This window comes from Acyrthosiphon pisum, chromosome A1, assembly GCF_005508785.2.
Source record: "Acyrthosiphon pisum isolate AL4f chromosome A1, pea_aphid_22Mar2018_4r6ur, whole genome shotgun sequence".
Classification (NCBI taxonomy): domain Eukaryota; kingdom Metazoa; phylum Arthropoda; class Insecta; order Hemiptera; family Aphididae; genus Acyrthosiphon; species Acyrthosiphon pisum.
In genome coordinates this window covers 89,371,478-89,393,503 of record NC_042494.1, presented here as the reverse complement: position 1 = coordinate 89,393,503, position 22,026 = coordinate 89,371,478, and the positions used below count along the sequence as shown (strand labels likewise).

General features: G+C 33.7%; 1 protein-coding gene across 7 annotated transcripts in view; it reads right to left on the bottom strand.

Annotated features, from left to right (window-relative positions):
- Window positions 1-330: 330 nt before the first annotated feature.
- LOC100169483 (afadin) overlaps window positions 331-22,026 on the bottom strand; it is a 73,787-nt gene continuing 52,091 nt past the window's right edge. For 3 of the 7 annotated variants that reach the window (XM_008186556.3, XM_016805829.2, XM_029487723.1), the window contains exons 2-26: window positions 13,746-13,913; window positions 12,732-12,973; window positions 12,201-12,319; window positions 11,858-12,019; window positions 11,389-11,677; window positions 11,145-11,290; window positions 10,976-11,075; window positions 10,384-10,659; window positions 10,152-10,301; window positions 9,781-10,020; window positions 9,570-9,698; window positions 9,426-9,491; window positions 9,282-9,355; window positions 9,108-9,226; window positions 8,561-8,710; window positions 4,057-4,188; window positions 3,833-3,965; window positions 3,437-3,751; window positions 3,233-3,377; window positions 2,476-3,159; window positions 2,241-2,389; window positions 2,073-2,175; window positions 1,291-1,722; window positions 1,104-1,210; window positions 331-1,024 (exon numbers count right to left, since the gene is read on the bottom strand). In XM_008186556.3, the coding sequence (XP_008184778.1) occupies window positions 808-1,024; window positions 1,104-1,210; window positions 1,291-1,722; window positions 2,073-2,175; window positions 2,241-2,389; window positions 2,476-3,159; window positions 3,233-3,377; window positions 3,437-3,751; window positions 3,833-3,965; window positions 4,057-4,188; window positions 8,561-8,710; window positions 9,108-9,226; window positions 9,282-9,355; window positions 9,426-9,491; window positions 9,570-9,698; window positions 9,781-10,020; window positions 10,152-10,301; window positions 10,384-10,659; window positions 10,976-11,075; window positions 11,145-11,290; window positions 11,389-11,677; window positions 11,858-12,019; window positions 12,201-12,319; window positions 12,732-12,973; window positions 13,746-13,913 (4,847 nt within the window). In that variant the 3' untranslated portion in view covers window positions 331-807. Of the gene's footprint in view, window positions 1,025-1,103; window positions 1,211-1,290; window positions 1,723-2,072; window positions 2,176-2,240; window positions 2,390-2,475; window positions 3,160-3,232; window positions 3,378-3,436; window positions 3,752-3,830; window positions 3,966-4,056; window positions 4,189-6,665; window positions 8,539-8,560; window positions 8,711-9,107; window positions 9,227-9,281; window positions 9,356-9,425; window positions 9,492-9,569; window positions 9,699-9,780; window positions 10,021-10,151; window positions 10,302-10,383; window positions 10,660-10,975; window positions 11,076-11,144; window positions 11,291-11,388; window positions 11,678-11,857; window positions 12,020-12,200; window positions 12,320-12,731; window positions 12,974-13,745; window positions 13,914-22,026 lie in introns of those variants that run through there. The other 4 variants (XM_008186555.3, XM_016805828.2, XM_001944842.5 and 1 more) reach the window with 4 other exon arrangements.

Genomic DNA, 22,026 nt, shown 5'->3' with positions numbered 1-22,026 from the left:
GTATGTATATATATAATTTTGTTTTATTTTTACAATTAATAATAATAATTACAATAGATATGATAAAAATGAGTAATAAATATTATAATATAGTAAATACAGTAATATTATAAAATACTTTTAGAAATCGAAATTATATTCGTTTTACACAATAATGTACAAACAACATTTTATAATTATATAATATAACTTTTTTTAATTTAAATTTCTATACTATTTTTTTCAACTCAAATAAATTTATTAAAACAAAATAAAAAAATTTAACTAAGAGTTTACAATAAATTAAAATTATGTATAAAAAAAAATGTAATAATAAAAATGATCATAATAATAATATGAAATGTTTGATTGTATAGATAACAATATTAATTCTTAAATATATTGTATACAATGTATTGCTCTAAGTAGTTCTTGAATAATTTGTGAACAAATTTGTTATTGAAATTGTTCGAAACTCGAATATCGAAAAAATATAGTGTGATACTTTATATAAAGTAGCAAAAATTAAAAAATAAAACACGATGGTACAACTATTCAACGATAATAATTTAAACGCTATTACTCTCAACAATATAACAATACAATATAATAGAAAATAAACTATAGTTTAATATTCAACTATAATAAATCACAAATTTAAGACTTGTACTTATTAAATATAATATGATGATGATTAAAGAAAAAAATGAAATACTTAAATGTAATAATTAAGATTCCAGTAAACCTTTATGTAAAAAAAAAAAAATTACTAAACTTTAATGGGATGTTTAAGTGCATTTCTAAGAAATATTGTTCATATATTATTATTTAGTTAGTCAAAGGTGTATTTGATGCTCCTAAGTTATCAATCTCTCGTTGAGCTTTAGATATTTTTACTTTATCTTTAGGCGTACCATCTTCACCGGTTTCCATTGCAAACATTTTCATTTTCTCTTTAAAACTTAATTTTTCTGGCACCGTACTACCTGCTTTATTAGACATTTGTTGTTTTTGTTGCTCAGCTAGTAAACGCTGTCTTGGATCCCTAATATACAAATAAATTATTTATAATTTTTGTACTCTTATACTCGAATAAATATTAATTTATTAACATTTTTATTTACCTGTATACTTCTTGTGATCCAATCACACCTGGTGTATTACCACTGGTGAACTGAATGTCTGGACTTCGTGGTGATGCTAACATTGTTTCGGCCTGATCAATGAAGTTCTATTGAACATACAAAAAATTATTAGTACAATAATTATTTTTTGGATATCGTAAAAAAAAAAAAAATAAAGAATTCTTACATCAGGGTCTTCCATAATTTTCTCCAACGTTGGGGATGGTGGTGAGGGCGGCATTGATGTAGGATCTTGGAATGATACACGTTTGGGTGTGGTGTTTGCATTTGGTGTAGTTATTACTCCATTTGGTGTTGATGTGAGAACTGGAGGTCTAGGTGTAGTTGCTTTAGTAGTATCCACTTGACTCATGATAGCATATGAAGAGCCACGTTCGGGGGGCTGTGGAGGGTCATTGTTGTTAGGACCACCCAGCAAATTGTCCAATCGTTGAGATGGTAAGCTTCCTTGTGAAGCCAAGCTATAACCATAACCAGAGTTATCTAACGATAAGTTGTTGGGTGGATTCACAGAGCGGTTAAGTCTATTAGGCGTATTGTTATTATATGATTGATTTGATAGCTGTTGCTGTTGTTGTTGATACTTGAGTTCCTCCTCCTGAAATTTAAAAAACCAATACATATGAAACCGAGTGAGTATGATGACTAGCTGCAGTTTGGAAACTATATCATTATCTTTATGTTTATTTATTTATTCTAGTTGATTTATAATCATTTACTGTTAGTTCTAAATCAAAAGAATTTTTTTTTTTAACTGAGTTGAAAGTTATACTTGTTACTATGAATTACTGGCAACCTATTTAACATTAGAATTCTAAAATTCTACCTTTTATCAATGATTATGTTAAATACGTAACCATGCATAACAGACATAGGTAACATTTTTTTTTGATCTTTGAAAAAAATAAGAACATAATTTATGATATTTTAAATTTTTACATAACAAACCTTTTTTTTAAGTTTTAATTCTGCTTCCCTCATAGCTTCCATTTCCACTTGTTTTGTTTTCATTTCTTTTAGTCTTCTTAACCGTTCTTTTTCATCATTAATTCTTTTAAATAATAATACATAATATTATTACTCAGCATTAAGAATTCATAATAAAAATAAACATACCCATTAGATGGTACAGGTTGTGGACCTCTTTGCGAACCATTCATGTAATTAAAATTATTGTTTGGAGTCCGAACCGTATTTGCGGGTGGTCTCCTATCACTTTGTTGTTGGGCACTTCGCATCAACTGTTGAACTCTTTCATTTGCCTCCTAATTCATGATTGAATTAATTTTAATAAATTTACCAGAAACCATATTATACCATAAATTAAAACACCAAATATTATTAATCTTACTTGATCATCGTCATCATCATCTTCTCCCTCTTCTTGAGCCCTACGCTCAAATTCCTTCTCTAACCTTAGAGCTCGCAACTGTTCTTCTTGGCTAACAGTTCTGTTTGGTCCAAGTGCTACGAGTTCGCTCATTTGTTGATCACGCCACATTCTAGCAGCTTCTCTCCTACGTTCTGCTTCTTTTTCTTTTTCTTCTCTTTGCCACGGATTAGTTCCCTGATATGGGTATTGCTTAGATGGCTCTGTAGGTGTCTGATAGAAACCACCTCTGGGTGGTTCACCACCACTGGCCATATATCGGTTAGGCTCATTGCGTGGTGGACTTGTCTGGTACAATGGGTGAGTCGAGGTTGGTGGTGGAGGAGGCGGTGGTGGTGATTCTCTGTAGGCGGGTGGCATGGGCTCAGGAATTGTAGCTCTCATTGCCTGATTAAATTGTTGAGAACGAACCATATCTTGTTGTGGTTTTATTTGATCTCCAAGATATGGGGTAGGCTTGGCTTCCTGGTAACCGTGATATGGCTGAGCACGATTAGATGGTGGTCTCTGTTGTGTAGCATATTGGTGAGGAGACATAACTCCACTAGATCTCATTTCACGTCTACGAACTTCTTCTGTCATCTCTTGTAATTTTGCATCCTGCCTTAACATATCCCGTGATGATTGAGAACGCATTGTCATTCCCTGTTAACAACAAGTATTAGATGCATTTTTATCAGATATTTGTAAGACAAAATCACAAGATCAATATTCTTACTTGGTTCTGTAAATTGTAAGTATCCTTATTAGATATATAAGCTGACGTGGGTCTGTCTTTCAGATGTTGTGTCGCATCTGAGCTTTGTCTGCTTTGCAACGATGATTGCGATCCTCTGAAACTCTTTTGCAATTGATTCGGAGTTCTGAAAATGTTTACATTCATTTTAATTTGTACACTTGTATACCTAAGCAACAAACATACCTTTCGTCAGGAGGACTTGGCAATTTACCAGATGGACCATATCCATTTTGGTCTTGATTTCTGTATATTTGGTTAACATTTTGATAAAAGCGTTCACTAGTCGCTTCTGGAGTAGGACTATTATATTGTTGTTGCATCAATAGCTGTTGCTGTACATGCTGTTGATATGCAGGATGCTGTTGGGGTTGATAAACACTTGGATGTACAGATGGTGATCTTTCTGGATGATAGTTTCCATTTAAGAGATTTGGATTAGATGGTTGACGAATGGCCATTTGGGAGTGTGGACGAGGATCATTTAGATTTTGGCTAGACCTAAAACACAATATGTTTATATTAAAAATGAAGAAAAGTTATTATGTTGGGCAATTAAATACAAATACATTTTTTTTTTACCGAGATCTAAGTGTATTTTGTTGATGAAGATTATATGTGGTTGAAGTGCGATTGTATCCAGGATTAAATACTTCGTGTTGAGTTGGTGGTCTACCGACTACGGGAGGTATGGCTGTGCTAGCCCCTTCAACGCCTGTAAACAAAAAAGTGTAAGTATATTTAAAATATATCAATAACATTAGTATTAATTGGGTGTAAAGTTTAAACTTAGTTGAAAAACTTACTGTGGAGAGAAGGGACGGATTTCGAACTTTGAATTTGTGACTGATGGTGAGGTGGTGGACCTCTGGAGTTGATGTTTTGTTGTTCGCTCAACACCCGAGACGGTAAGTCCCGTTCGCTCATACGACGAGGACCTAATTCAATAACAAAACAAATTATACTTAACATGAAAAGTATTATATAAAACTATTATTAGACTAAGCATTCAACTAAATAAATATATACACAATAAATAATCACAAAGACTACACAAAACAAACATACAGCTTTTCTTGTTTTATTAAATAAAAGCAAATCAATAAGTGTACATATTATATTGCCAACAAACATTTAGAAAATTTAATATTTAAAAATTGAATTCCAAAGGTTCCAAAACTTGAACATTAAAACAATTAACTACAATTAAAATGACAACTTGTTAATCATTGTTAAAAAAAATATTGTAATTAGAAAAACAAATAAGCAACAATAGGTACTTAATTGGCAATTTAATGTTTTAAAATATTTGTTGTTAATAATTATTAATTATTAATTTCTATAAAAACAATTCCACTATTAAACAGTAAATATGAATTACCATATAAAATCAAAAACTATTAATAAAAAAAAACAATAAATACACAAAATAACTATTTTCTGAAAAAATATTGAATTGTATGATATCAAAAGTTAAATGGAAATATATTTTAAATTGTCGCGAATTGTCTAAACCAAAGACCACGAAGGAATCATTCTAAATATAAATCTAAACAAAAACCGGCCAAGTGCGAGTAGGATATGCGCACGAAGGGTTCTGTACCATCTTCAGCTATAAACATGTCGGCAACACTGCTTATATTATATATTCTAGGATTTTTAGTATTTGTTATTATAGTGGCAACAGAAATATACAATCTGTGAAAATTTCAACTTTCTAACTTTCGTGGTTCATGAGATACAGCCTGGTGACAGACGGACGGACAGCGGAGCGCCTTAGTAATAGGGTCCCGTTTTACCGTACGGAACCCTAAAAACTAAGAAAACACCAAAAATATTATTTTACCATAATACTTTTTAAAATATTCCATTCATTGAAAGTTAAAAATTAACATAAAAAACTATGAATATATTAAATTAAAAGTTAAAAAAAATGATAAATAAATAAATAAATATACTAATCACGTAGAACTTTCATTAACATAACAGCGAATGAAATAAAATTATAAAAATAAAAATAGGTACACTTAAAGATCAGGTAAATACAAATTATAATTAATAGAAAGTGTACTGTGCCAGATAAAATCGTGATTAGTGTTTCAATCGTTCAACAAAACAATTATTTAAACGCAGAAAATTATAAGACATTTTCTCTCCACGAGACAGAAAACGGCGTAGAGTGTAGGTAGATCCCTGGATATTTGACGTCGCATAAATTCTAAATGTATTTAAATTATTTTTAATTTATTATTTATAAACGTAGCCCACATACATAGGTACATCATACTTAGGTAACTTACAATATTTCGATTTATTTTTGAAACACTTTTAGTAAGTATATTATATTTAATTTAATTTAAATTATTTAATCGTAAAAAACCATGATTGGGAGCAATATTGCGCCGAGGGTTTTGAATGCACCGACTGTTCAACAAATTAATACTACTAGATAATGAACTACATTATATGTATATTAAAATTTATCGAATTTAATTTAATAATTCCCCCTGCTGTGTATTATATAGACCCAACAACGTAATTAGATTTCGCTCTATATAATAAATTATTCAAGGAGTAGAAAATGTCCAATATTTATAAGATATTCAAATCGATAAAAAAAAAATCATGTAAATTTAAACTTATAAACAAAACCATTTATGAACTAAGAACTACATAATTACATGCAGATGGTGAAGTTATAAATTATACTCAGCAAAATATGCAATTTACCACCAAATAGTAATGATAAATTGATTTAATTATATATTATAATTGGCGTGCTAGAAACGGATATCCTGTTCTACCTCGGCACTCACACTAAATGTTACAAGCGAATTTTAACTTGTATTATTCCGATCAAAATAACAAAATATGAATCAAATAGTCCATGAGAATAATTCAAGAAGATTGTTATATCAATAAATATTAATTTTGCATTTCAGTAAAATTCACTAAATTCCCAAATAATATTGTCAAAACTCATCATATAGTATCTACTTTAATACATAGACTTCCTCTTATCGAATCTATGGTAAGCGAAGATTTACTTATACTAGAAAGTCCCACCGATTGAAATATACGAAGTTAAGTATTCCTTATCCGTGTTTTTAATCTAACAACTATACCCCTTTCCAAGACTCGTCCCGCGGGAATCTCTGGTTACGCGCCTGTGTGAAGGTAATATAACAGTTTTACACTGCGTTTTATATTTACTACAGAACTCTAAGACACGACTACGTGAAAAATAAAAAAAATACAACAACAACGCAATAAAACGCTGCACACCAAGCAAAGCCATATAGCCGACGTACTATAACTACAGAATAAGCAAAAGCGAGCGGAAATTGTATTTTCGTTCGTTCGTTCTTCTATATGTACAATTTTGTTCGTTACAAGTGTGTATTTCGGTGCTCACAGCGTAATATTATGATTATCGGGTGGTTCTGCAGTCGAACAACAACCTGCAGCACTGTGACGTGACGATGACGACGGCGGCGGTACGTCTCTATTACCGACGACGCGCCAGAGGTCTGCCACCGCTAAGCCGCTACTTCTCGACTCTAACTTTCTTAACCTCCTAATCCGCCTGCCTTTTAATCCAGTGCGGAGGACCCTCCGTAGCCCGTCCTTAGGCGGCGGCGACGACGACGACTCGGATGACCCGCCGTCCGAGTCGGGCGACTGCGGCGGTTCCTCGTCGTCCAGCAGCGTGTCCTGATGCTCTTGGTTCCAGCGTAGCACACCACCCACGCTAGCCGACTTCATCTTCATTAGCAGCAGTTCCTTGTTGGCCATGTAATCCCGGATGGCTTCCCGTCGTCGGTTTTTTTCAGCTAGCAGCCCGTCCCGAAACTCTTTTTCCGTTTTTTCTACGTCCAGAAACACGATATTTTTAACTTGGTCGTACACGTCTACGCTTGAGTATCGTCTGTGAGACCGGCAAAAGTTCGACACAGACACCGTGTCTGAGCTCTTGCTGTAATTAATGGCGGCGGCCCGGCGATCAGTCGCCGTCGGCTGCCAGTGCTGATCTGTCTGTGGTTGCTGCCATCCACCCTTCAACTTTTGATAACGGGTCACCGCCGCATCGTCGCCGCTCCCGCAGTCAACACCACCACCACCACCATCGACTGAACTCATCGAACTGTCAAATGCAACGCTTTTCCTGAATGACCGTCGCCGGTTTTCCGTTGCGTTTGATAAAGTATGTTGCTGCTGTTGCTGGTTCACGTCGTTCTCGCCGTCGCTCGTCACTTCAGTCAACACAACGCCACCGCTCCTGTTATTAAGCCGATCATCGCTGACGCTCATAGGCCGTATGAACACCATTCGGATGGGTTGACGGACGACTTCGTAATCGTCACCGCTACTTGTAACGACATCACCACCATCAATTCCATCACCGGACGATGAGGACGAAGACGATGACAAGCCATCTTCGCGGTGGTGACGACGGCGGAAGTGACGGACGGAAGTCGCGGACTCATCGAAGAAATCTGGTTCAGACCGATAGTGTCGGGGTGTAATTACGCCGGCCTCGCCTAGCCTGGAGAACCTTCGAGTCAGCTCGGCCACTTTACCGTAGTTTACGATCTCATCTGTGTCCAACGAACTGGATCGTTTGCCACGTAGTCTGGCCGCAGCCGCAGCACAGGTCAACTGCAACTGGCCAGAACCGACGCGATGGTCGTCACCGGCAGAAGAATCCGAATGAACGTCTTGGCTAAACCGACGGACTTTGGTCAGAAAATTTCCCGTCACGATGTCTTCGAGTTCACGTAGGACTTTATCCCGTTCTTCAGCCGTGAGCTTTTCCTGGCTTTCCACGACTACTTCTTTAACGGCGATATTATTTTGGTCATTTCTGGCACCAGTTTCGTACGATGGCGATGACGACGACGATGATGACTTGGGCGATTCGCCTTCGCCGCTATTTTCGTCACCACCAGCGCCTCCACCGCAACAACATTCGCTATTAGCAATACCGTCACACACGTTTTCATTTGAATCGAAATCCGGGTCTTTATACGATTCGACGGCGATAGCGTCCTCCATGTCGCAGTTAATCAGCTTGGCCTGGTGCTGCTGGAATATGTCCTCGCACAGACACAGCTCATTTTCCGGAGGTATTTTATAGCATTTCTTACGGACGTCCGGCACCGATAGATAGTCGGACGGGGGTTTGCAAGAGGGCATGTGCCCAAAGCGGGGTTGCGTAGGATCCCTGCAGCACGCTACGTTTGTTCTACCTGCAATACCACCACCAACAACACCACCACCAACAACACCTATAACCCACACACAATTCACCTGATAAAGATAGTATGTCCGTCATCCAAGTAGTTATCACCTCTTCGTCGCTACATTCATGTATGTCATGCATCGATAAACTGCCTTGCGGAATATTCGCTTTTACACGGGGCTGATAATCAGATATTGGCCTTACCCTACGGACGGAATCTAACAATGGTTGATTTTTAGTCGTAAATATATATTACACAGCCGTCTAACGATATTTCTATATTTTGTTTCGAAAGATATCTTTTTCAGATAGACGAAATACGCGTCTTGTTATTTGCTTTTTCCAAACGTAATAAGAGAATGATTTATAGAAAGCGATCGACTTACGTTAACGCACATCGATTTATATCAAGCAAGTTAGTCATATATATAAAACAGATCATTAGTAGAAGTAGAAATAGTTGTTTTAATCGATTAAATTTGTCTCAACGGGTTTGTTCACAAATCACCAACAAAAGCACTTTTATTTAACATCCCGGTTATACAACAACATTCTCGTGTTATACAAAATATTATTGATAAAATTATATATATAAGATTATGTTTTAAATCTTACCTCTAGTCATGACGGGAGACGGCTGAGAAAGCAACGTAGCCAAGCCATGGTGTATAGCACCTTGTTTGGCTACTTCTAATGACACTACCGGTCCTGTACGCACCAAATACTCCGCAGCCCTGAATTAATAATTTAATATGAGCTAGGGAAGTTGAGCAAAATTAGGTTACTTACTTTTCTTGAGTGATGCCGACAAGACTTTGTCCGTCAACTTTTAACAGTTGATCGCCCGCCTGAAGTCTTCCGTCCTAATAAAAACAAAGTGATATTGTCAATAAATTAAAATTCAATAAAAATAGTATTATTCATTACACTTACCGCGTCCGCAGCGCCTCCTTTGACTACGGATTTTATGTAAATTCCTAATCGTTCTTGACCAGCACCCTGGAAAAAATAGCCAAACAAAAACTTAATATCATACTAATATCGGATCATACAAGTATACAACACACAGTAACTTACCTTTGCCGCCACAATGCTCAAGCCCATTCCGTTGTTAGACTTGTGCAACCGTATTGTTTGTACGTCCGGTTCAGGTGCTTGCATGGTATAACCACCACTCCTATTACTTAACGCACTAGGACTTCGGGCCTATTCGACATTTAGGAAATCGATAATAATACGTTTAGTGTATAATATTATATTTATTATTAACAAGTGTATTGAACATTACGTTTGGTAAAAAGTAGACGGTCCACAGTCCAGACGCGTTTGAGTGAAGTGTCAGGCGACACATACCAGCTTGCTGGAGAGGTTGAATAAATTCGATGAGACCCGGGGGGACACCTCTAGCCACCTCGTAGCTGAACCCTTCTTCGGGCTGTACAAACGTGATCATGAGTTCGTCTTCTTCCTCCAGTCGTATTTCACGGCCATCCGATCGGGCTAGTTCATCGGCCAAGTTTTCGGCAACCTATGTATAAACAAAAACCGATTAGACACAATAGTTTTCTTCGGTTATTGCATTCGCTTTCAACATTTGCGGTAAAATAGTAAACCGCTGAATTTGTAATTAAATATATTATAATAATTATAAACCGTTACCCGAACAACATTGTCGATGAGTTCGTGAGGCAGTCTTGGTTCGTCAGGTGCTGGTTGGTATTTAACCAATAGGGCTTTGAGCTGGAGGGAATTAAGCTTGAAACACGTGGAAGTGATGCTTGCCAAATCTTCGCCAGTGTATTTTGGCGCCTAGATAATAATGACAAGAAAGACAATAATAATAATATATTAGCACACGGTGTTGCTGGCTTTTTCACTGTATATCACTCACGTGCAGCAAATCTGCAGCTTGAGAAATCAACGCCAACTGACAGTCGGCGGAAACTTCTAAACCCTGTCTTTCGGCCCACGCCTGCAGACGTCCTATTCGAGACTTCAAACGCGCTCCCCATGCGCGGGTGTAGTAACTCGTGTCGGCGGTGATCAGGCGGTTAAACGCCCAAGCGTTGATGAACCTAAATACTTGATTGTAGATTTGGATGGTCAGAGACGCATTAACACGGCCTTCGCGAAGTGTGGTCATCATCGTACCAAGCTTACTGACGATCTGTACAAACAGAAAAACGTCAAATAAGTTTACTATACACTATACATATAGGTCAAGTTAAACGTGTTTTTTTTAATACAATGGAAAAATTACAAACAGTAGCATATGTACAATAAGCAAATAATATGATATATGATAAAGTGAATAATTTAAAAGATAATATTAGTATGAAGAGGGAGAGGATATCTAGTGACAGAACCCTAAAGAAGTTAATAGTTAAAAAAAACCCGTGCTGCGTCCGATTGACAAGGATCAAACGACGCGACGATTAATATTGTATAACATAATTATATAAATAAAAATAAATATAACGAACCGAATTAGCGGGTAAATGTTCATTATCGGCATCTGTGTTATCTGCAAAAATGTCGGGCAACACTGACATCAGTTCTTCCAGTATACACTCAACGATAAATCTAATAAATAGTTTAAAAAAATGAATAAGAAATTATGTTACGAAATTATACATCAAATATAAAAAATACCGCATGGCCGCTTGCTGGGTGTCATGAAGCATTTCAATGGTCTCTGTCAAAAAATTGGACAAATGGCGATCGCTGTGTAAAAATTGTCGTAATTCAGTGACAATTGCGAGCCAAAATGACAGTGAAGTCAAATCATTTTGTTTTCCCTATAAAAAAAATTTCCTCTGTATATTTATACTGTATTCAAACAATAAAATACCGAAATAATAATCATACGGACATAAGGGTGGTGGTTCGCACTTACCTGTATCATAGTATAGAGTATAGTGGCGACTTTACCGAAAGTCAATGATAAACGATTAGCTCGTTCCATTGGTGTGACATCAGGTCGATACGAAGTCGACGCCCTATACCTAGCTAATAGGTATAGACAATAAGCGGGAGCGTGTTTGAACGTCAACGTCGACGGATCAACATCCACGGTGACCGCGTGGATCCACGCTTCTTCAGTCTCTTCCCGCACTTCCAGGACGCAGGGTAAAATGTTGTCTGCTACCGGGGCAGTGCTGGTGCGGCCGTACACGGCGGACAATCTAAAATTGTGTCAATAATATATATTATATATATTAGGTACCTATACGTAGCTGTCAGACGTCGCTGAACGCGGAGATAATGTATTTAAGCGTATATACGCACGGTATTATATCAGCCGTCATTCTCATCAGTTAATAATAAATAATAATGAATATAGTGTGATTTAATAATAATAATACCGATTGCCATCGCGGCTGCTCGTGATAGATCTCTGCGATCTAGTATCGTCCTTATTCCCTTGGCTAGAAGTGGAGCGTGTTTCAATATTACCGTCCACGTCAAAAGTTGTCTCAAAGTTTTGTTGCATAACAGTTGAGTGCTGGGTGTTGTCTACCGACCCACTAATTAAGTGTTAGAGAAAACAAAAAAAAAAAAACAAAAAAAAAAATAATAATGACAAACTAAAAACCAAAAGCACGTGCAAAAATAAATATCAAGCAGTTAAAATATATATTATAGTGAAGTATAATCACGGTGTACCCGATGATTTCATTTATGGACGAAACTATATTTATTATTTACCTGTCGTAGTAGTCTTGAACGTTTCTAAGCGAATTGTTACGAGGCCGCGGCCGTTCGTCATAACACGGGTCCAAAAACCTAAGACTGTTCAGTCGTCCGAATTTCACAATTGACCCGTTCTATACGAATCATGAAACATAAAACATAATAATTTTATTTATTTAAAACGACTTACAGTAATATGTACTATGTGTATCCGTCAGTGGTGGCCAACGTGATGTGGTTTGAAACCTTAGTTTTTATGACTAGCGTGTCAATTCATGGACACTAATCACTGGGGTAGTAAGAGCGCTATTAAAGTACCTCGAATTCTAGAACTATAGCGTCCCGTGTCCGTGTGTACCCATTTTTTATGCATGTATTAATATTATAATAAATCATGCGATAAATGTTCTTTTTTATGGCTCCTGCTACCCGCATTGAACTTACCAATGCTGTTTACCTAAGACCATCCTTGTAGCACCATATCGTTGACCACCACTGCAAAGGTAATTTATTATACGCATAGACATATTGTACACGAAAACTTACCTGAAGTATAGTAGTTTCGAATATCCGTTGCCCGCCGACATACGTCTCTGCGTCCCTGCTACAGGGTGTCACGGTGACGATGCCCTCAGTGTGCGCGATTACACAATGCCGGGGTTGGATGTTAGGACCGTTTAATTGAAGACATTGAGCATTACTCGGTGGTTGATTCTGTCTTTCGCAACCCACTTCCGTCACGTTGGGATGAATTCGGTACCGTTTGGGATTCACCATTTCCATACCGTCTGCGAAAATAAGAATTTATGAAGAATACAATCCACCGTACAAATAATTTATCCATAAATAGTATAACAAGTATAACGGTATATCAGATTATATTCGATTACGAAATTATTTCTCCATTTCCTTCATTCGCGGTGCGATAATAATATAATATAATATAATATAATATATTATACATTTTTTTAAATTCTTCAAACAAATCGTAAACTTTTTAAAATCCATGATGTTTACAGTTTATCGTCCCAATAATTAGTGCTATAAATATATCAATTTAACGGCCATACATACGAATATTAAATGTTTATATTAACATAAACTACATTATTAATGAATCAGAATGATCTGTACTTAAATGAATTTTCAGCGGAAAAAATAACTTATACGATATTATTGTCGATTTAACTGTAGGTACAAAACGATTATTGACGTAAACGCATGGAATTCAATAAAAATAATATTTTATGCACCTACTGAAATCCTATTTCCATATACATAATACTATAGATAACTTCATGTAATACACATTTCGTTAAAGGACAATTTAAAATTATCAAGATTAATTTCAGTCTTCAGATAAGGTGACGGACGAGGTCACTTTTATAATATACCGAAGTGTTTCATCCAATTGACAGGTTCAGTTAACAAAGCACTTCGTGGTAAAGCTTTAGCGATCAATACAAAAAAAAAATAATTTGAAAGGTTTTTATTTTTTATTAAGTTTAGAATTTAAAAAAAATAAAATAACTAGGTATACTTAGTATAGATAATACTGACCAGCATTGAGCTCTAAAAAAAACGGCAATCTATCCAATCCATCTTCGTACCGGTATTCCAACATTTCACTGGTGCTGTTTGGCTGGTTCCATTTTTGTGTTGGTTTCTTTTTTCGTTTTCTAGGATGGTAATCGGCCGGCCTCCGTCGTACATGAAACATGATCGAACCTATAACACACAAACGTTTTCATTCACCAATTTTATCTGAAAAATAGTTTCATCTTTCCGCGTTAATGTTAATTAATAACATGCCTAAAAATGCTTAATACTATATTATATCCGATATTATACGTTATTTAAAAATTCAGGTACCTATAGGTACTTTATTTTTAACTACTGTAACATTTAGACATTTATCAAGGGTTAAAAAATACCCTTGGAACAGTTGTTTTCTTTAATTTATGTAATAGGTGTTTTAGTCTCTAAATATAACCATTTTCTAATAATTCATTATCGATCCGAGAGTGAACATGTGCTATTGTTTAAATGTTATACCGTGTATTACAACATAAATATCTTAACACATTTAAAATTCGATATCAAACAGCTAATATTATTGAAATATAAAAACGAGACTTGAGCATTTCGACGAGTAAAGAAATATAATATTATAAGTGTATTACAAAAAGTTGCAGAAAACAATACTGCAATTGGCACGAATACTAATAGCAGAAAGGGCGTAATTAATATAATATAGTATAAAACGAAACCATTATCAAGAGATGCCTACGCAGTGGTGATGACTGGAGAGTGGTGCTATTTTATAATGTTATAAATTATAATATAGAGTCCAAAACTCCAAACATAACGCAGAAAACAATAATTAACGAACCTATAACCATATAGAGTAGGTGTACACTATTTTATACATTATATTATATATTAATAGAGCGAAACAATTCTATAATAATATATACGATCCGTCTTTTGTATTCGACCGGTCAGGCGTGCATGACAATCGTTATTATAGTCGTTACTCGGTCACACGTCAAGTCGGGTGGTTGAATTGATATACAAGTGAAGATATATTAGAAATACGCAGGATGAAAAAAATTGCTTCCGATGCTTCACACACTCACGCCGCGAATATAACTACGCAGATTAACTCGGCCCGTGACGGCGGCGATCGTTTGCAGGGATAAACCACGACAACAAAACCGCATAAAAAAATGCTTCCGGGCATATCCGAGTATATATACAGAATATACGCCACTATACCACACAGAATTACGCAGTTTGCACACGTAACCCAATTTTAGACGTAAAAGCGATTCGTATATTGTGTGTTGTGTGTGTGTGGTAAACAATGACGTCGACTCAGCAAACCAAAAATAAAATACACGAAAACACTAGATGTATACATAATATGCCTGAAGCTAGGGGTCGACAGAGATCATAATACACAACAACACTATAGTCGTTATCTCCTCTCTTTCGGCCGACGGCGCCGGCCAACCAACAACACCCCCGCCGACTGGGAACTATATATACATAATATATTCACCACGTCCGCCACCTCCGCCGATTGTACGACGGCGGTATACGAGGAAAATCGACTTGGCACATTGCAGACGTACACTTCAAAAAAACACTGTCGTAAACAGAACACGTATATAATATAATAGCAGCCAGCCAGCCAAAATACGTCACCCATCCTGTAACGTTGGTCTGGTGGTTAAAAAGACGGTCATGGACGGTGGGGTCGAAGCTCACATAAATTATTCGACCTACATAATACAACATTATTACTGTTACTATTATTTTCTGTCACAGAGATGTCGGAAGAATAGACGTACTACGAAAATGACACTACGGTGAAGACACGTCACACCAAAAACGCTAAACGTCTCATCATCATCCGTCTACACCGCTGAGCTGCACGAAGGAAGATTAGAACTGAACGCTAAAAATTATTCGGAAAACAACCATGGCAGACTACGGGCCTATATATATTATAATATCTATAATATCGTGTAAATTTCCGCACTCAAACTGGTGAAAATAAATAAGGCATCAGCTGACCACATTATGTATCCCATAGGTATAATAATATATATTATCAACGCGCAGTTTTAAAAATAAATCGTATTTTTATAATAACTTTCATGGCTTAAAAAATAAAATTACGTGATCTGACGAATTTAGTTTTTGCCATATTTTTTCGTATCTGTATGCAGTATAACATGAATTATACTATACACATTATATATAGACTCGGTAGTGAGAAAAAAATTGTTTGTCTTGTAATATTCGTTTAATGTTTAATAAATATAGCTCAGTTGCAATTATACAGTATTAAGTCTAAGTGTGTGTAATATTATACATACATAGGTACTTTTAAAAGTTTATAACAGTTAATATAAATACCCGATGAAGACTATATCGTAAATTTATCGTCAAAATCTCAATCTTAGAAATCACGAAGTTTATATAAACCAAAACGAAACACGAGAGTTTTATTGCCGCGACTTGTTTTTTATTCAGTTTTATCACACTAAACAACTAAAACAACGATATATCCGTCCACATAAAGTACTTTTTATTTAAGAACTTTTCGGCGATAACAATGAAGAACTCACGGGACCGAAACGGATGGCGAAACGACTAGACATTTTGCCGTTTGCAGTAAAATTATATACACAACGATATGTACATATATATATATAATATAAATATACACAATGATAAGTTATTACTTATTATGTTCGGGTGTGGTGCCCTCAAGTAACTTTTTAAGAATAAAATCATGACGTAGGTACCTACGCTAAAAGTATAATTTATCACCAAGGGACAAAGATGAGGACGAAGAAAAAGAAAACAGAATTACCTATACATGGTTGCTGCAGAGACGGCAGACGTGATACACGGCGCATATTTACGTGTTATCTATATCGTATACCGGAACCGACAATGCACTGTACTTTATAATTTATATTAGGTATATAATACACAGAAAATTATGTAGGTACGCTCTGAGATAAATATGTAAATGGGCGGAAAACAAGGATGACCGCATCACACAAACAGAATCCGACCGAAATTTAATCAAACGTGTCATCAACGCATCATATTACACTAACCTATTATCATTATCATTATTATTTAACACCAAAGGTTTTGAACGGATCTGCGTCACCATTAAACATATATATATATAATATACATATCATAATATATCCCAGACCGTACACCGCGGACTAAATAATTATGGCCGTTAATTGAGCAAAAAGGTCGGAGGGCATTTACATAACATTTGTTTCACGCTTCTGACGGGGTCTTTCATTATTAATTAATCGAATTTTTACGCGAAACGAATATTTACATTGTGATGAGTTCAAACTTTGAGTCGATGAATAATTCATAAATCAAATCCTTAACTAATGTCTAAAATAAAAAAAGTTTTCTACCAAGAAAAATAACCGTGTTTTTAGATTTATTTTTTAAATGCCGTTTAAAAAATAAGGACCAATATTAAATATTTGAATAATTAAGTCCATTACATACAGCCTGTCGTCATATACTTGTATAGATCAAACAAATTGGGCGAATCACTAATAAGTGTAAATACTTAAGTACGTAATTTATTAATACATTTTCAGAAATATTAAGAAGTGTTTCAGCTTCGAAAACTCTCAGCTGCCTTAACTATGTACTTACATAAAATCCAAGATGTACAACAACAACGTAACTTAAGAACTACTTTAAACGAGATGAATGTATTTTTATATTAAAAACACGAATATAACAACATTTCATATATTATTTCATTGAAAACGTCATCCTTGGATAAACTATATAAAAGAGAACACAACAATGCTTTCAAACCTGACGAGAGACTATTTTTAAAGAGTAGTTTATTCTAATAGTATTATATTAGGTTTTTTTACTTGATATACTTTGATCAGTTTGATCGCTGATCAAATAATACATTTTTGTTTAGCTTGTTTTGGTATTAGGTATTTATACGCCACTATATACACTGGCAGTTCTCTTTATAAAAGTATTATAATCTAAAAAATACTAACGAATTTAGTTTTGTATAGTTTTGCTGTTAAAACACGAATGTAATTCGGAAATATATTAAACATAACCAGGTTATTACTCCATTCCACTCGAGAACAGACATTAATTACATTTTTAAATATATTGTTAGATTCGTATAAAAGTTAAGTTTTATTTAGTTATTTCGTTGATAAAATCCCAATAGATTTGTATTACAATGATTGTGTTTTGTCTATAAATATATAATACCTATCTGTATAAAATATGAGATATTTAAAATCGAACAAATTGTATATATATACAGTCCTTATAGCAGATACAGGAAAAACATAAACAAACTTTAAACACTTTTATACCACTACCCTGATTATCAATATATATAATATAGAAAAATATTCATCATATAAAATATAAACAGCGTAACTGTACAAACACGACTGTCAAAACTAAAACCATATTTCCGGGACGCCTACTACGAATCAATATCCATTTCGTTTTTAGTTGTAAGGATATTAAACCGATAATATAATGTATATTACATAAACCACAGCGAAGCGAACTATATACGCACATTATAAATTATAATATACACAAACACACATAAGTAGGTACTTTGTTTATTAAATCAACTATACCTAAAGTATAACGCAACGGCGACGGAATACTTAGAGCTATAGTGAAGTTTCCTGTATAGCCATGATAAGGGGTGAAACACACATACAAGCACACATGCATTTACCGCGAGTAATATGTAAATTGTAAACACATCGGACTTGCCCATATCCTCATATAATGCATATACAATATATCTAACATAAAACGGATACGCGATTTTGCGTTGCGTACAATATTATCAACAACGCAGAATACGAAAAAAGTTTCTCGTTATGGTTCCGTTCAAAATTTCCGTTTGCCGCCGACACACCCTAAATATTATGTACACGCGATTTTCATATACACTAGTAACGAAATTATAATGTCGATTCCAATTATATTGTAGTACATTATATTGTTATAATTACGCGTGCGGTAAAAGTATATAGGTATGTAAATGCGGTAATTTGTTCGTTTTTTTCGTACATCTCGCTGTGAGCGTCATTATGAAATAAAAAACAAAGTCGCATTATTATTTTTTATGTAAATTTACGACTGACAGTAAATTATTACAAACACCGAAAGGTATAAAATTGATAGACGTTATAAAATACTAAAATAGTGATCTATAATGAACGAGTTTGTGTAGGTAATATAAATAATATGTTCATCGCCATCATATTTTAACCTATAGAACGAGTTCAATGATTTTTGATGTAGAACTACCTATATAGTTGTATGAAGGTACTTTAGGTTAGGTTTTTTCTGAACCATTACTCCATGCGTGAACATGCATGCAAGTTGGAACGGCTGATGTATAAAAAAAAGAAAGTTTTATAAGGAAACTTTGCCAACATGGTGGGTATAAATTCTACGTGACGAGACATTGAAGATGGAAACCGTCTGGAAGCAAAAACATGATAATCGACTTAGAACCTTAAAACTCAGATTATAGAGGTAAAGTCTATGAAAAAAACTAAAGCACGCTACTCGATATTTTTAATCTACAAGGAAAACCTATGAATTATAAATATGTATTTGCAATAAGTAACCATGATAATGAAAAACATACAAAAATTGGTCAGAAAGAAAAAAAAACGTGTATCTAACCCAAAAACATTTTTAAATTTAAAATATAGAATTAATTTTTATCATATGGATATACGATTTAGGCTATAACTGTAGCTATCACTTTTATAATAATTAATAATATACCTATACGTAAAATTGTTTTTAACAAGCAATCGCTAAAATATTTTACTGTAGGTAAACTGTACTATAACGGAATATAAAATATATTAAACCATTTACCTAATTAACTTTTATGATAAATATTTAATATGATTTTTAGTAATAATGAATAACTTTTATAGGTTTAGTAAAACATTATTTTTTTTCAAAACTACCTATTAAGATATTTTTTAATTATTTATATTTTTTTGACGATTTTAAATAAAATTGTCTTTTATAAAGTTTCAAAATACGTGTTTATGAATTCTTAGAAAATATCGTAGAAAAAAATGTATCTTTAAAAAACAATATAAGGTATATCTTCGTTTATTACGTACAAATCCCAAATTGAAAATGGTTAAACTGGTTAGAGGGTATAAGAAGAATAAAATAAATTGAATCAAAAGTTTAAAGAAAAAAGTTCTTCTAGATACCAATAGAACATTTGTAGAACCGATCCCATGCGATTTGTCTAGAACCTACGCCTATCATATCCCAAACATTTCCACAAATACACCTATAGCCATCATTTGATTCCGTCTGTATCTACTACAATATTACTTATATGTATTTTATACGAATAATCAACCAATAGGACTCCAAAAAGATATATTGATTGTAACCAAAAAAATAAAAACTCGGGAGAAACGAAAATGTCATTAACACAATAGTTATTTACATAGTGTTCATGTGAAAACACTCCAAAAATGTTATAGTTCAATAACAGTTTTCACCTGTGTAATAGTAAATAAATAAGTAAGTACTTACAGCAATAATATATTCAACAATAAGATGATTTTTCAATACAAAACGCTTTTATCTTAAATTGTCTTCATACATTATACAAAAACTTTGTACGCCTTTTTTTAATGTATTAATCTTATTTTGAATTTTGGGAAAACGTTATAACACAAATATAAAATATTTTATTGCTTAAAGGTATTTAAAGTTTAGACGAGCAATATATAGGGAATATCCCGTTCCTGCCACTTCACTCCCAAACCAATAATTAGTTATGAATTATAAATAATAAAAAATATTGATTCGACATTTTAAATTAATAAATCATATGTTTCATCAATCGAATAATCATTTGTTAGAATATTCTTGGTTATTTTAAACAACATTTAAAAACTTTATAAAACCTAAAATAAATAATACTTGGCATTACAAAAAATAGAAAGTTTGATATATTTTTAAAATTTTTTTTTTATACAATTCTATTGTATTTTAAACCATACGGAAATAATATTCAAAATTTACTGAGAAACTGAACGTCCTACTTTAAAAAGTTTTTTATATGCCAAAGACAATTATAATTTATAATTGTATACAAACATATAGCATTTGTAGTTTTCAACTAACTATATAAATCATGAGTCACAAAATGCATCATGATGTTTCAAATATTCCAATGACATTACAAACTAAAAAAATGTAAAACATTAATGTTTTACCATCAGCAGACAGGTATTAAATAAAGATTTCTTATACGTAAAGTAATGCATATATCATGTAAAACATACTATTTATCATTTTTTCACCCCAGACTAATTACGAAACGTAATTACGTTACATCAAGTATATATGTATGAAAATGAGGTATAATAGGTATATATCATACTTAGATAATATGAATATCTCTAAAAATTAAAATGATGTTAATATAAAATATAACTACTAACATAGTTTTATTTAGAAGACATTTTTAAAAAATACTTATATCTGTGAAATAATTAAGAAAAATTGATTATTTCAGAATTACTTTGTCAGTGATACATCATACGAATAACCAATTTTACCGTTTTTGATGTATTAGTCAGCCAATATATTGTAAAAAAGTAAACTAATAGAAAAGCTTACAATAGTTTTTTCTACCTTTTCGTATCATGTCTACATGCGATACCTCAATAAGTTTTAAATTGCAATAAATGTTTTTTTCATTAAATACATATTGTTTTCATATCTTATACGAACAAAATTGGAAAACCAAATTACACGAATACCTACTCTAATTTTAAGTCTATCAGTTGCAAATGATCAAATACTTAAGTAATTTATTACCAAGCTAACGATTAATTAAATAATCCATATTTTTATGGATACTGTTTTTAACGAATTCAATTAAACTACAATTAAAAATATTTTATGTTGCATATATATAATTAATATGATTGTGAATTGAAATATAACTCCTATTTGAAATTAAATACATTAAGTGTATACAATTTTTATCTAAGTTACTTATACGCATCACCATTATAATTGCATAACAATAAAAAAAAAGGTGGGTAAGTGGATGTCGCTCTGCGGTACAGTAGGTTACAAGTGGGCCACTGATATAATATCACTGTATAAGAAAAACGATTCTGAGCGGAGACGGTTTGTCAGTCTAGGTATAGACATAACTATTATAGGTATACTTATCTATAGTATTAAAAAAAAAATTGACCTA